The following is a 14,213-nucleotide window of genomic DNA, read 5'->3' as shown; positions in this document are numbered from 1 at the left end:
TTATTTCTTTTGCCTGTGCCTTTGGTGTCATTTTGAAGAAACCATTGCAAAATCCAATGTCATGAAGATTATTTCCTTCTAAGATTTTTATATTTTAGCTCTTAAATTAGTTTTTTGATCCATACTGAGTTAACTTTTGTATATGATATAAGGTAAGGGTCTAACTTCATTCTTTTGCTTGTGGATATCCAGTTTTTCTAGTATCGTTTGTTGAAGGGACTCTGCTTTCTGAATAGAATGGTCTTACCATGCCTGTCAAAAATCAATTGACTGTAGATGTGAGGGTTTATTTTTGGGCTCTCACATGTGTTCCATTGGTCTGTATGTCTCTCCTTACAATTTTTTGTTGAGAACTGGCTGATTTGAGTATTTTACTCTGCTAACTGTGGAAATAAGAGTCTCCTCAATTGCTTTTATTAATTGTTGAAGGTTGCAGGTATCCATTTGTACAATGACTTTTCCACACCTTTTTTCAGTATCTATTCCTTGTGTGTGGTCTGTGAAGTTTCTCTTCCAGTGTCTCTTCAGTCAGCCTTTGACTTGACCGATTTCCCCAAACTTCTGGATCCAAAAAAAAGTGTGTATTCCTTTTTAAATCTTTTGATAGCTGCTGTTGGGGAAGCTGCTGAAGGCAATCTTGAAACAAAGGGAAATAGTTGCTGTGGTCCCTCAGGGCACCACCACTCCAAACAAAATGCACAGCCCCCAAATTTTGGAGGACAAATCCTTACTGTCCATACTGGCACAGCCAGCCCCTCTAGGAACTCGGGCACGGTGAGGCTAAGGACTGGGGAATGGTTTGCTAGGTCACTCACACAGCTCTCTTAACAAATTTCAGCAGTCTCTCTTCATCAGGCCCTCCTTTGCTTGCTGTGTCTGATCAGGTCCCAGAGTTCTGAAATCATTGATTCTGATTGTTTTTTTCTAGCTTAATTGTAGTTTTGGAGGTAGGACTAACTCCTGGAGCTTCCTCTTCTACCACTTTCTATGATATCACTTATGAACTATTTTGAGTTAATTTTTGTGTATGATGTAGTATATGATTCGAAGCTCTTTTTTGTTTGTCTTTCATATAGGTATCCAGTTGTTCCAGCACCGTTCATTGAAAAGACTTCACTTGAAATATATATAATGTTATAAACCAATGTTACCTTAATAAAAAAACAAAGAAGAAAGAAAAGACTGTTCTTTTCAACTAAATTACCTTTGCACCTTTGTGAAAAATCAGTTATTCGTGTATGTGTGGGCATATTTCAAGACGTTCTGTTCTGTTCCATAGAGCTGTTTTTCTATCTCGACACCAACATTTCTATCTGTAATATCAAGATAGTCTGTCTTGTTGGTGTCTTATTTACTGTAGCTTTATTGTAAGTCTTGAAATCAACTAGTGTTAGCCCTACAGCTTTGTTCTTTTTCAAAGTTGTTTTGACTCTTCTAGGTTCTTTGCATTTTCACGTGACTTTTAGAAGCACCCTGTCTATTTCTAATCGCCCCCCACCCCCAAAAAAAACCTCGCTAGGATTTTTTTTTTTTTTTTTTAAGATTTTATTGGGGAAGGGGAACAGTGTGTACTTCCAGGATTTTTTACAAGTCAAGTTGTCCTTTCAATCGTAGTTGTGGAGGATGCAGTTCAGCTCCAGGTCCAGTCGTCACCATTAGTTACAGGGGGCACAGCCCACCATCCCTTGCGGGAGTTGAGTCCAACCGGCAACCTTGTGGTTGAGAGGACACGCTCCAACCAACTGAGCCATCCGGGAGCTCAGCGGCAGCTCAGCTCTTGGTGCCGTGTTCAATCTCAGCTGCAGGAGGTGGAACGGGCAACCCAAGAGCCCACTGGCCCATGTGGGAACCAAACCGGCAGCCTTCGGCTTTAGGAGCACGGAGCTCCAACCTCCTAAGCCATCGGCCCGGCCCCTCGCTAGGATTTTGATTGGATTACATTGAACCTGAAGATCAGTTTGGAAACAGCTGGTGTCTTCACAGCGTTGACTATTTTGATCCATGAATACTGTATATCTCTTCGTTTATTTGGGTTCTTAATTTCTCTGAGTAGTGTAGCATTTTTCAGTGTATAAGCCTTGCACCTCTTTTGTCAGATTTATCCCTAAGTATTTCATTTTGAGGGGACGCTATTGTGTTTTTTAAATTTCAATTTCTGATTTTTGTATGTCATCTTTACCTTGGTAAATTCGCTTTTTATAATAGCTTTTTGTATATTCTATTAGATATTCTACATAGATCGTATTGTCTGTGGATAGAGTTTTACTTGTTTTCTAATCCTAATGCTTTTTCTTTTTCTTGCCTTGTTGAACTGGTGAGAATGTCCAGTACATTCTTGTATAGAAGTGATGAGAGTGGCTGTCATTACCATGTTCTTATTTTTTAGGGAAAGCATTTAGTCTTTCACCTTTAAGTACAGTGTTGGCTGAAAGTTTTTCATAGCAATCCATTATTGGGTTGAGGAAGTTCACTTCTATTCCTGGTTTGCTGAGAGTACTTTTTAAAATCAGGAATGGATATTAAATTTTTGTTGTGTATTTTCTACACGTTGAAATGACAGTGTGGTTCTTTTTTAGTTTGTTACCTGGTGACTTGAATGTTGAAGCAACTCTGCATTCCTGCGATAAACCTCCCTCGGTTATGGTGTATTATCCTTTATATAGTTGGATCTAATTTGCTAAAGTTTTGTTACAAATACTTTTGTTTATGTTCATGAGAGGTAATGGTTGGTAATTTTCTTTTCTTAAAATGTTTTTGTCTTGTTTTTTGGTACTGGAGTAATACTGAATTCATAGAATGAGTTGAGTATTCCCTCCATTTAGATTTATTTTTGGAAGAGTTTGTCTAGAATTTATATTCTTTCTTATATGTTTGATGGAATACTTCAGTTTTTAAAACAATTTTTGTAGAATTGGTATTTGTTTTTTCTTAAATATTTGGTAGACTTCCCCTGAGAAGATATCTGGGCCTAGAGTTTTCTTTCTGGAAACATTTTAACTACAAATTAAATTTCTTTACTAGATATAGGACTATTCAGGTTATCTTATTTCTTCTTGAGTACACTTTGGTAGTTTTTGTTTTTTTAAGAAATTTGTTTTCTCTGAGTTGTCAAAAATTTTGGTATACAGGTATTCATAATATTTATTCTCTTATTTGCTTTTAATTATCAGTAGACTCTATAGTGATGTCTCCTCTTATTCCTGATATTGGTCATTTGTGTCTTTTCTTAGTCTTACTAGAGGTTTACCAATTTTATTGATCTTCAAAAAGAAACTAGCTTTTGGTGTAACTGATTTTTCTCTATTTTTTTTTGGTTGTAGTGTATTCCATTATATGAATATTTATTCAGTCATTTAATTGATTAATATTTGGCATAAGAATAGTCTTAATGGGAAATGTATAACTAATCTATATGATGAAAATGACAAAACCTTGACAATAGGAATGAATGGACACAGGTACAGTACTCTAAGATGGGAAGATTAAAGATATAAAGATGTCAGCTCGTAATAATTCATAGGTTTGCTATAATTGTACTCAAAATACCATTGGGCTTTAAAAATCGTAGCAAAAGAATTCAGAAGTTCATCTAGATGAATAAATGTTTGAGTCAATGTTAAAAGTTCTGAAAAAAGAAGAATGGATGGAGAGAAACCTAACTGTAAGATATTAAAACATAATGAAGCTCTAAGAATGAAAAAATAGAGTTCCAGCACCAGGATAAAAAGGCCAGTGGGAAAATAGCCCAGACACAGAACATGATGGATGGAAGGATCTAATATATGATAAAGGAAGCACATACATCCATCAATAGGGAAGGGAAGGATTATTTAACAAACAATGTGTTAGTATAGCTGTAAGCAATTTGTAATAGCAGAAATTTAGATTTTTAAAAATATCACATACTAAAATAAGTTCCGGATGACTTAATAATTACATAGAAACAACAGGAAAAACAAACAAAAACAAAACAAAACCAAAAAAGTGAATTGTGTATTGATTGAACCTGAGAAGGGGAACAACTAGAATTTACAAAGATGGTTGATAGATTAGACTATGTAAAAAGTTAACTTTTATATCACCCAAAAATGTAGCAAAAATGAAAAAATGTAGCAGCTGGGAAAATATTTTTAGCAAATTTCCAAGGGTTAATATATATGAAACACTTATACAAATATAAAAATGGGTGTAGGACAAGATAGAACAATTAACTGAAAAGGACATTAAACAAAAAACGGGAAATTTCTTAATGCAGATAAACTACTAAGGCGTTACCAGGATCCACCCATTAAATTAACAACAACTCCCATACAGGCCAGAGTAGGGTGCAATTAGTAGATGCATATATTGCTAATGGTATTATATAAAGTGTTACAACCATTTGAAAATAAGTTTCATGATGTGTCAAGATTTGTAAAAATCTCCATACTTTTTGACCCAGAAATTCCACATCTGGGAATTGACCCCAAGAAAATTGTAAGTAGCCCTGCCCCATTCCAAAAAACACACATATAAACCCAAAGATGTTAGAGTTGTTTCAAATAATGAAAAATTAGAAACAATGTAAAGGACTTTTCAAGGGAATAATTAAAATTTTAATATACCCTATAGATAGAATACAATACAATAATTAAAATATGGTAATAGAGATTGTAATTGAAACACTTAATTGTGATAAGGGTAATTTTTTACAAAGCAAGCTTTCAAATTGTACATACAATTTGATATAAAAATGACTGGAAGGAAATGTGTAAAAATGATAAGTAGTTATGATGAGGGGATAGTGGGTAATTCTTTTTCGATTTTCTGTGATCCAGTATAATGCGAGGCTACATTAATAGAAGTACAGCACCTACCTAGGTCAGGGGAGCTAATAGACCTATGTTATGAGAAGAGCATGGGCTTTGGAGATGTGTAGGCCTGAGGTCCAATTCTGGTTCTGCTTACCTAGTACGAGGCCTTGACAGTTACATAACTACTTGAACCTCAATTTCTAAATCTGAAAAAGGAGAGGATACCTTTTCTTCATGATTGTTGTGTGGATTAACTATTAGATGGTAGTTTTGATTAAAAAATACTGTTGTAGTCACATCATATCCAGAATTATGTATCAAGCAACCAAATCTCAATGGCAAACAACTGAGATTTACTTCTCACTTATGTTATGGCTGTGGGTCTGCTCTGTGTTTTCTTCACTCTAGAATCAAAGCAGACTGGAAAGAAAGATGGTTAATCCGAAAGATAGCTGTTGTAAAGGTCTGCATGGAGGTCGTACTCTTCTCATTTTTCATTTGCCAAGGCTAATGGCAGTGGCACTGGAGTTATAATCCTCCCGTGGGGACATAGAGGCCAATACAAAGGGGCCACAAATATTTCGAACAAACAATAAACGCTGTGACAGAGTGTTCAGTGCGGCTGTCACTTTAAGGGTGTGACCACCCAGGGTGTGTCCATAGGAGAAAGATCAGGATGGTGAGTAATTCTGAAATCTCGCCTGAGATACAGTGGGTAGAGTCAATAGAGAGAGAGAAGCACATTAATACTGTCTAAAATATTTGAAGAATGGCTGTCGCTGGATATGCTACGTGACCAGTGGGTAGCAGTTACAGCATTATGTATTTTGATTCAGTATAAGGGTGTAAGGAGGAAAGGGGACAGGGAAGGAAATTGTTGGTTTTTTTAAATACCTCACCTCACTTACATTCTTCGAAATAACCCTATTAGGATTTGTGTGTATGTGTGTGTTTATGTTTATATATTGAAGGAAACAGACTCAGAGGATCAGTACCTGAGGTCATAAGGCAAATATGTGGCAAAACCAGTTTGGAATCTAGGTCTGTGTGATCTCATCTCTTTCCACTAAACTTTGCTGCTCTCTATAGGGCTGTAAGCTTTCTTACAGTTAAACTGTTCATTACCAGCCATCTTCTGCCTGAAAAGGTAATGGCCGCTCTTTCCATCTCTAAAAGTGTTCCAAGTATGATTGGAGGGATTGAAAGGAAAGGAAGGTTGAGCCCTAGATCAACGGTCTACAAAGTTACTTGGTCACATGCACCTCTCCGCAAAATAATTTAGCATTTCATATATATATGAATCATATATATATGAATCATATATATGTGAAATGCTAAATTATTTAACTATATATATATAGCTATGTAATATATATAAACAAACGTTATAAAACAAAAAAACAAGTTAAAAAAGTTAAGATTTTATATAAAATTTTAGATACTTTTATAATTTAGATTTCAGATTTTATGTAAAAATCTCAACTTTTTAAAGCTCCTTTTTTACAGGCAAATAATTTTTTCCTGTATCCCTATGGATTGTCTTGTGTACTCACAGAGATGCATACCCCCAACATCGGAGGTGATTGTTTTAGATGATTTCTAAGACTCTTTTTTCAGTATGAATGTTCTATGATTATATTTGGCCTGAATTTTTCTTAAAAGGGTAATGATAGCTTAATTCACTGTTAGAAAAGTTTTTAGATAGTCTGTTATTCAAGACCTAAACTATAAATTCGTCACTGGCGTTCATAGTAGAAATTAAGCCTGAAAATCATGTAGTATAAAATGATGCTTTTGCAGATAAATAATAACTTTATGAGCATTATAACCTATATATAAAAGAGGTTGTAAAGAGTGGTTATTATAAAGTAATAAGCCTGATTCTGTATGGCACAAGAAACAGCCTTGCTATTTTAGTCATATCTTCTCTGTCTAAATCTGCGTGTGTCTCCAAAAGTTACAGTATTCATATATTCTAATATGAATCTGAAATTTTGCCTAGAGAATAATATGAATTTTTCTGCTTGGAACTTACTTTAGCACTGTTTTACAATGGAGCCAGAAATCTAAATTAGGCTAAGCCTACTGGACTAAGTTTAGTATTTATGGAGAGAGAAATATTCCTTAAGAAGCAAAGGAGTTACTTACTTGCATTGCCTCACGGAGGAAACTGTCCTGAGGAAACTGTCTGCTTTTCTACATTCTGGTCCTTGATTATTGGCCATTTGTCAGGTTGATACTTCATAATTAAGATAACTTTCTAGTTAGTAACTATTTCTTGGGGATAGATTCTTTAAATCCTTCCCATATCATAGAAAGCAGAAACACAAATCTAGCCTTTAAAAGATACTCCTATATTGAGATGAAAGCAACGGTGCTCTTTTCCATTTTTTTTCTCAGAGTGATACACTTGTACAGCTCTTTCAGCATGACATACTGTAGTTTGGTGGTAATTGTAGCGGAAGTGTTACTTGGAAGTAGGATCAAACCCAGTTTAAGCAAGAGAAGACCAAGTTCAGTTATTGTTTCTTCACAGGTTTAAGTAGCCTACAGGCCAGGAATTCTTTGGTATTAACTTCTAGGGATCCTTTTGTTCTAGAAAACCACCCTGGAAAAGTACAGTTTAAATGGTTTAATCTGGTGTTTCTTGGTTTTCATATTCTTTTGCTCATTCAACAGTCATTCAGTGCTTCTTTGTGCCAAGCACTGAGGAAACATTAGTGAACAAGAGGGATATTTATTTTTATTTATTTATTTAGGCGGGCACAGCTCACAGTGGTCCATGCAGGGATCGAACTGGCAACCGCAGTGTTATTAGCACCATGTTCTTAACCAACTGAGCTAACCGGCCACCCCTATTTTTTTTTATTTATTGCAGTTGACATTCAGTATTATTTTATATTAGTTTCAGGTGTTCACAGCATAGTGGTTAGACATTTATATATTTTACGAAGTGATCCCCCCATAAGTCTAGACCCACCCGGCACTATACATAGTTATTACCATATCATTGACTATACTCCCTATGCTGTACTTCACATCACCGTGACTGTTGTATAACTGCCAATTTGTACTTCTTGATCCCTTTACCTTTTTCACCCAACCCCTTTGCCCCCCTCCCATCTGGCAACCATCAGTTTGTTCTCTGTATCTATGAATCTGTTTCTCTTTTATTTGTTCATTTATTTTGTTCTTTAGATTTCACATATAAGTGAAATCATATGGTATTTGTCTTTCTCTGACTTATTTCATTTAGCATAATACTCTCTACGTCCATCCATGTTGTTGCAAATGATAAGATTACATTCTTTTATTTTTGGCCGAGTAACATTCCATTGTATGTATATATACCACATCTTTTTTTTATTCATTTGTCTGTTGATGGACACTTAGGTTGCTTCTATATCTTGGCTATTGTAAATAAGGCTGCAGTGAATGTAGGAATGCATATGTATATCTTTTTGAATTAGTGTTTTGGATTTCTTTAGATGAATACCCAGAAGTGGAATTGCTGGGAGCAAGAGGGATATTGACCATGATTTTTTTCATGTATATAACGCGTATTAAAAGCTGATAGAACTGGTGTTGCTCACAGCAGCGTACTGTAGGAATCCCTGCTCTGCACTAACTAACCTACCTCTGCGTGCCTGCCTGCGCTCTTGTTCTTTTCTTCACCCTGCCTCCCTTCCCTTTCTCCCATTTTCTCTTTATTCCCTTCCTTCCTACATGTAACTTTCTATCTTTGAGGTAGTGTCCACAGGCAAATTCTGAAGTCATCTAAGCAGAGGAGAAATTATATACGATACTTATTGGATAAAACTTGCGTGGTGTAGTTAGACAAGTGATGATAAAATTCTTAATTTGCCTTAAATACTAAATGTCATCTCACCTGTGCAGATCTCAAGATGCGTATATTTGTTACTTAGCTCAGAAACCATGTACTGTATCTTTAAATGGGTTTATGTTCTATTTTAAGTAAAATTAATATCAGCATGTTTTTTTATGTGTGCTTTTTAGATGCAAGCATTTATATGATTAGCTGATTTTTTATTAGTGTTTGATTATGTTTTTTCTGAATCTAAATCCTGATCTATATCTTCTGGAATTAGCCATTTTTGTGCCTGTTTCTTTTATATTGCAACTGGCACTTATTTTTCAGTGTTTTAATTGCCTTGTTTTCTATACTCTAGAATACGTCCCAGTTAATTAAAGACATGTGATAATTCCCCAAGATGTGATTGTTTGGTTATCTGTCAGTCTATCATCTGTCTGTCTGTCTATCTAGCTAGCTAGCTAGCTATCAATGTTGTGTTCTCTATTGATGAATTTGAAGGTAATTAAAAGTATAATTCTTTTTTTCCCTTTAGCATCAGACAACAGCCAGCGCTTTCGAGAAACGTGTTTTGCATTTGCCTTGACACCACAACAAGTACAGCAAATCAGTAGTTCAATGTAAGTTGTCTTCAAATGTAACTTGTAGTTGGCCGTTAAAACCAGCATCGTCTTTATTAAGTAATTTTTTAAAAAACAGTGTATTGGGTGAGTATTAGTGTCATGCAAATATTACTATTAAAAGTACTATTGTAGTGTTAGTTACCTTAAAAACAATTATATCTCTGATAATTTGAAAAACTTTCTGTAGTAACAAGAGTATCTTTGTATCAGCTTTTATGTGCATATTTTAAAAATAATAGTAGTTCTTATTGTGTCTTTTCTAGGGATATTTCTGGGACCAAATGTGACTTCACAGTGCAGGTCCAGTTAAGGTACAGTGTTCACTACAGTACATATCCAAGTTTAAAAGTTAATATTTCTTGAAAGATTTTTAAAAATCCACCTTGATTTTCATTTAAGTATATTGAAAGTATTGGGTTTAGATGTTTGGGTGAGGGAAAATCTTCTCCTGTTATGAAATATCCTAATTTTTATCCACTTGAGATTTAACATATCAAGTCATGTACCATACATACATCTAACCACACCTCTTCATTTTGGTTGCCCTCAGTTGTTTGAGAAGCTCCAGCTAATGATATGTTTAAATACCAGAGTGGTCAGCTCTTTAGAAGTACCAAGTTTTATGAAAGCAAAGGCCTTATCTGCATGAGTAGCAAGCTACTGTAGATAAGGAACTAGTACTAAGGTTAAATCTACAGTGTCTCACGGGCTAACTAACAAAACCAAAATAGTCTAATTTGCTTTCCCTGTATTTTAAAGCATTAGTTTAAATGCTCTCAAATTTATATTTCATATGAAATATTTCTTGATAGTTTTGCAAAGACAAATGGAAACATTTCCAACATGGATTCATAGTTACCTTTTATTCAATTTCTTTTCTTAGCTCATTTTTTCTAAGAAATCTTTTATGTTAACATTTCTCTCTCTCTCTCTCTCTCTCATATAAACCATATTGTGCTGTTCTTTTTACTCAATGACTGACTATCCATGAATATTTCACAGTTCAGAGACAGGGTTCTTCTTAACATATAAGTCAAAGGTGCTGTGAACGTTCTTTTTTTTTTTCAAGAAATAAATTATTTTTTAATTAATGTATACACATTGTTTTCTTTTTTCAAATTGTTTTAAATTTTATTAGTTTCAGGTGCACAAGACAAAGCAATACTTAGACGTTTATCATTTATATATAACCCTCACACTGTGTGAACCCCCTCTCCCCCCATCCACTATCCCTCTGACATCGCACAGAGCCATTACATTTCCATGTGAACGTTCTTAAAGGTAGAAGGAACTCAGCTGTATATTGGGAATAAGGAAGTAATTAAGAGCAGATGTCATAAATAGCAAATTAATAATTTATTTCTTGATCTATATAAGAGTGAACAGAGTGAGAATTTACAAATTATGTAGCTATCCTTGGGTGTCCCAAAAGATTATGCATTTAATTCAGAAATAAATGTTTTCATGAGTTTCTAAAATAGTGTTCTCAATACATGCGAATATAATACAAGTAATATTATTATTCAGATCTTCAGATCTCAGGGAATAATGGAGTACCTTGTCTATTGGACAGAACTTGGTCTGGGGGATAGACTTACAGCATTTGGCTGAAAACCAAAAAAATATTTCATAGGCAAATAAGTTTGGGAAATACTGTATATTATCCCTCCCTCTTAAAAAGTTGCAGTGTATGTTAGCTTAGCTCTGAGAAGTTCTATGTTAAGGAAACAGTTTCATTTGTTGATTCAGAATTACTTAAATTTATTCAATGACAGAGCCTGCCCACCCCCCAGAACATGCTTCAACAAATGATTGGACACGTTATGAAGCCAACTACAGGTGGATAGTTGTCATCACTGAAACTACACTGACAGTTATTTATTTTAGCATGTTTAAATATGCTTATTCATCGTAGAAAATGTCTAGTTCTAATAGTTTTTTGTTAAGTTTGGCCATCTTTTAGATTAGCTAATGAACAAAAATATTAATGAGGTCATCCTTTAATAAAGGAAATTAAACTTGTTCTTATTGTTTAGGTTTTGTTTATCTGAAACCAGTTGTCCACAAGAAGATCACTTCCCACCCAATCTTTGTGTGAAAGTGAATACAAAGCCTTGCAGCCTTCCAGTAAGTCCTAAAAGCTGTTTTTTAAATGCATTGCCAACGTTGCTATCAAATAAGTCATCACAGCTGTTGTTAATCGTAGTTATTCATTAAGAAATCATCTTATTTTGGATATATATTCATGTGACTGAGTGAAACACTTGTACTAACTATATGCAATTAACAGCTGTGACACTAGCTGTGGTGACAAAGTCTGGGACTTGGAGTTGGCGTGGAAGCCTTAGTGTTATACTGGATTTGGGGGAGAAGAAATTTGTTTCAGCAAAACCTCAACTGTATTCATGTGAATCTGGAAGCCTGCGGTAGAATAGAGATTTGAAGCGTTCTGTGCCTTAGGCAGAGGGTGAGAGTTGGGGCTGTTACCGGTCGACTTTCAAATATTCCTTATATACTTATCTGAGCTCTTTATGAATTCATCCTGATTCTTACATTTTAGAGATTTTTAAGTTCTATCACCAGTATTTTTCTCGGGCTTGCTATAATGAAACTGTAGGGTTTAGAGAAACACACAGGAAGAAACTCTTGTAAATGTTTGCTTCTCTACTTTTTAATGGAAACATTCATATTTTATAAGTACATAGTTTGTAGGGTGTTTTTTTTAAATGGAATTGAAATGATTGTGGAAATAATAAGTAAACAAATCATATTTCATCCTTAGGGTTATCTTCCACCTACTAAAAATGGTGTGGAACCAAAGCGACCCAGCCGACCAATTAATATCACCTCACTTGTCCGATTGTCCACAACAGTACCAAACACCATTGTTGTTTCTTGGACTGCAGAAATTGGAAGAGTAAGTAAATTTTTGTTTCTACCACGTTTTTCTTGTAGGAAGGGTTAATCTCCATGGATACCTGAGCTTATAGGTAAATGATAGTGTAAAATGAGTTACAAAAGGGATTTATTTTTGTCTTACAGTGAATTTTCCACATGTTCCCATTTAAAAAATGGGATCATAAAGTATCCAGTGTTTTATAACCTGATCCTTTCAATCACCAATTTGTCATAAATGTCTTCCTATGTCATTACATGTTCATCTACATGATTTTAAATGGCTACATCATATTACAGTATGAGTATGCCACAATTGAGCCTATTCCCTATTGGTGAGCACTTATTTAATTGATTGATTGATTCATTGATTGATTCATTCATTGCTATTTCAAAGAACATTTTGAAGACCATCCTAGTAGCTATAGTTTTGCACATGATAATTTCCTTAAATTCCCTGTGAATTGCTGAGTCAGAGAGCTTACAGAATTTTAAGAAATATTGTATACATTGACAGATTGCCTTATCAAAAGATGTTGTACAAATTTATTATCTGACTTACAGTGTTTATTCATGTGCCTGTTGACTCATACGCTGTCAACAGCTTTATCTACTTTAAAATCTTGACCACTTTTAATAGATAATGGCTCCACATTGCTTTAATTAGTACTCCTTTTATTATTGCTGAGATTTAACATATTTTGTTTGTGTTTATTTACATTTTAAAATCATGCTCATTCATCTATTTCTCTATCATGTTTTTCTTATTCTTACTGATTTATGAGTTCTTACTATATTAAGACTTCACTCTCCTTCACTTGTTGCAAATATTTGTTTCCAGTTTGTTTGCCTTTTATTATTTATGTGGTTATTTAACGTGTAGAAGATTTATTACAGAGCCAAATCTTTAACCAGTTTTTTCCTTTATAGTCTTTCCCCCTCAGTCTGCATCAATGTTCAATCTATCTGCTCTTTCCAAGATTACATAAATATTGTTTATATTTTCTTCTAGACTTTTGAGGTTTCTTGTTTTACTAAATATGTAACCAGCATAAATTTATGTGCAGTATAAAATAAAAATGTACTTTCATTTTTTAAATAGCCAGTTGTTCTAATACCATTAAATGCTGATTGAGAAGCCACCATTATTATATATTTGATTTTTATTTATCCTGGTGTATTTCTGAACTTTTAAAATATTATTTCTTAGTCTGGCTTTTTGGAAGGGGGACAGTTTCAGAATGTTTTTGATTATTACAGTTTTTTGATAGCTCTTATCTATTTACTAATTCATTTGAAATTTATTGAATGCTTACTGTATGCCTTGCACTATACTGATACCTGGTAGTACCATAGCAAGCAAAAAAATTCTTTTTTGGAGCCTGAGATCCAGAGGCCAGATGATCACATGGAAAAAAGTGAACTTACTTATCATAAGTACTATAAAGGAGAGATGTGTGTGACGATTTCAGAGTATGTTAAAGAGCACTTTGAACTAGAGAGAGATGAGGCAGGGCTTCCCTGATGAAGTACATTCTTTCCCCGAAAATAAGACCTAACAGGAAAATCAGCTCTAATACGTCTTGGGGCAAAAATTGATACAAGACCCGGTCTTATTTTACTGTAAGACCGGGTATACATGTCATGGCATGACATGACATGACATGACATGAGCATAACACCCGGTCTTATATTAATTTTTGCTCCAAAAGACGCATTAGAGCTGATTATCTTATTTATTAGAGCTGATTGTCTTATTAAGGCTAGCTCTTATTTTCAGGGAAACATGGTGGTGACTGAGCCAAACGCTGAGAGAAGGGTAGAAGGAAACAACCTGCACAACCCCTGGATGGGTGAGCATAGCTCTTTTCAAGGAACTGAAAGAGAGCCAGTGTAGCAGGGAGCTGAGAATGGGGAAGAGCAATGTACAAGATGAGGCGGGAGAGGTAAGAAAGGGCCCGACTATGCAGGACCTTTGAGGGAATGTTCATATTAAAGATGTTCTCTTTTTAAGCAGAAAGTTTCCAGGGCCCTAGTTCTGTTTAGAAAAGGTCACTCTTCAGAGTGGTA

The 14,213-nt window shown here is 34.7% G+C and overlaps 1 protein-coding gene across 1 annotated transcript in view; it reads left to right on the top strand.

The window, feature by feature from the left end:
- The window catches only part of PIAS1 (protein inhibitor of activated STAT 1), a 113,320-nt gene that overhangs the window by 61,797 nt on the left and 37,310 nt on the right, over positions 1-14,213 (top strand). The window contains exons 3-6 of the mRNA XM_074327512.1: positions 9,161-9,245; positions 9,512-9,559; positions 11,285-11,375; positions 12,031-12,165. Coding sequence (XP_074183613.1) covers positions 9,161-9,245; positions 9,512-9,559; positions 11,285-11,375; positions 12,031-12,165 — 359 coding nt within the window. The remainder of the gene's footprint in view (positions 1-9,160; positions 9,246-9,511; positions 9,560-11,284; positions 11,376-12,030; positions 12,166-14,213) is intronic.

The sequence above is a fragment of the Rhinolophus sinicus genome, linkage group LG03, assembly GCF_036562045.2.
Source record: "Rhinolophus sinicus isolate RSC01 linkage group LG03, ASM3656204v1, whole genome shotgun sequence".
Taxonomy (NCBI): domain Eukaryota; kingdom Metazoa; phylum Chordata; class Mammalia; order Chiroptera; family Rhinolophidae; genus Rhinolophus; species Rhinolophus sinicus.
This window is presented reverse-complemented; position numbering and strand designations above follow the sequence as displayed.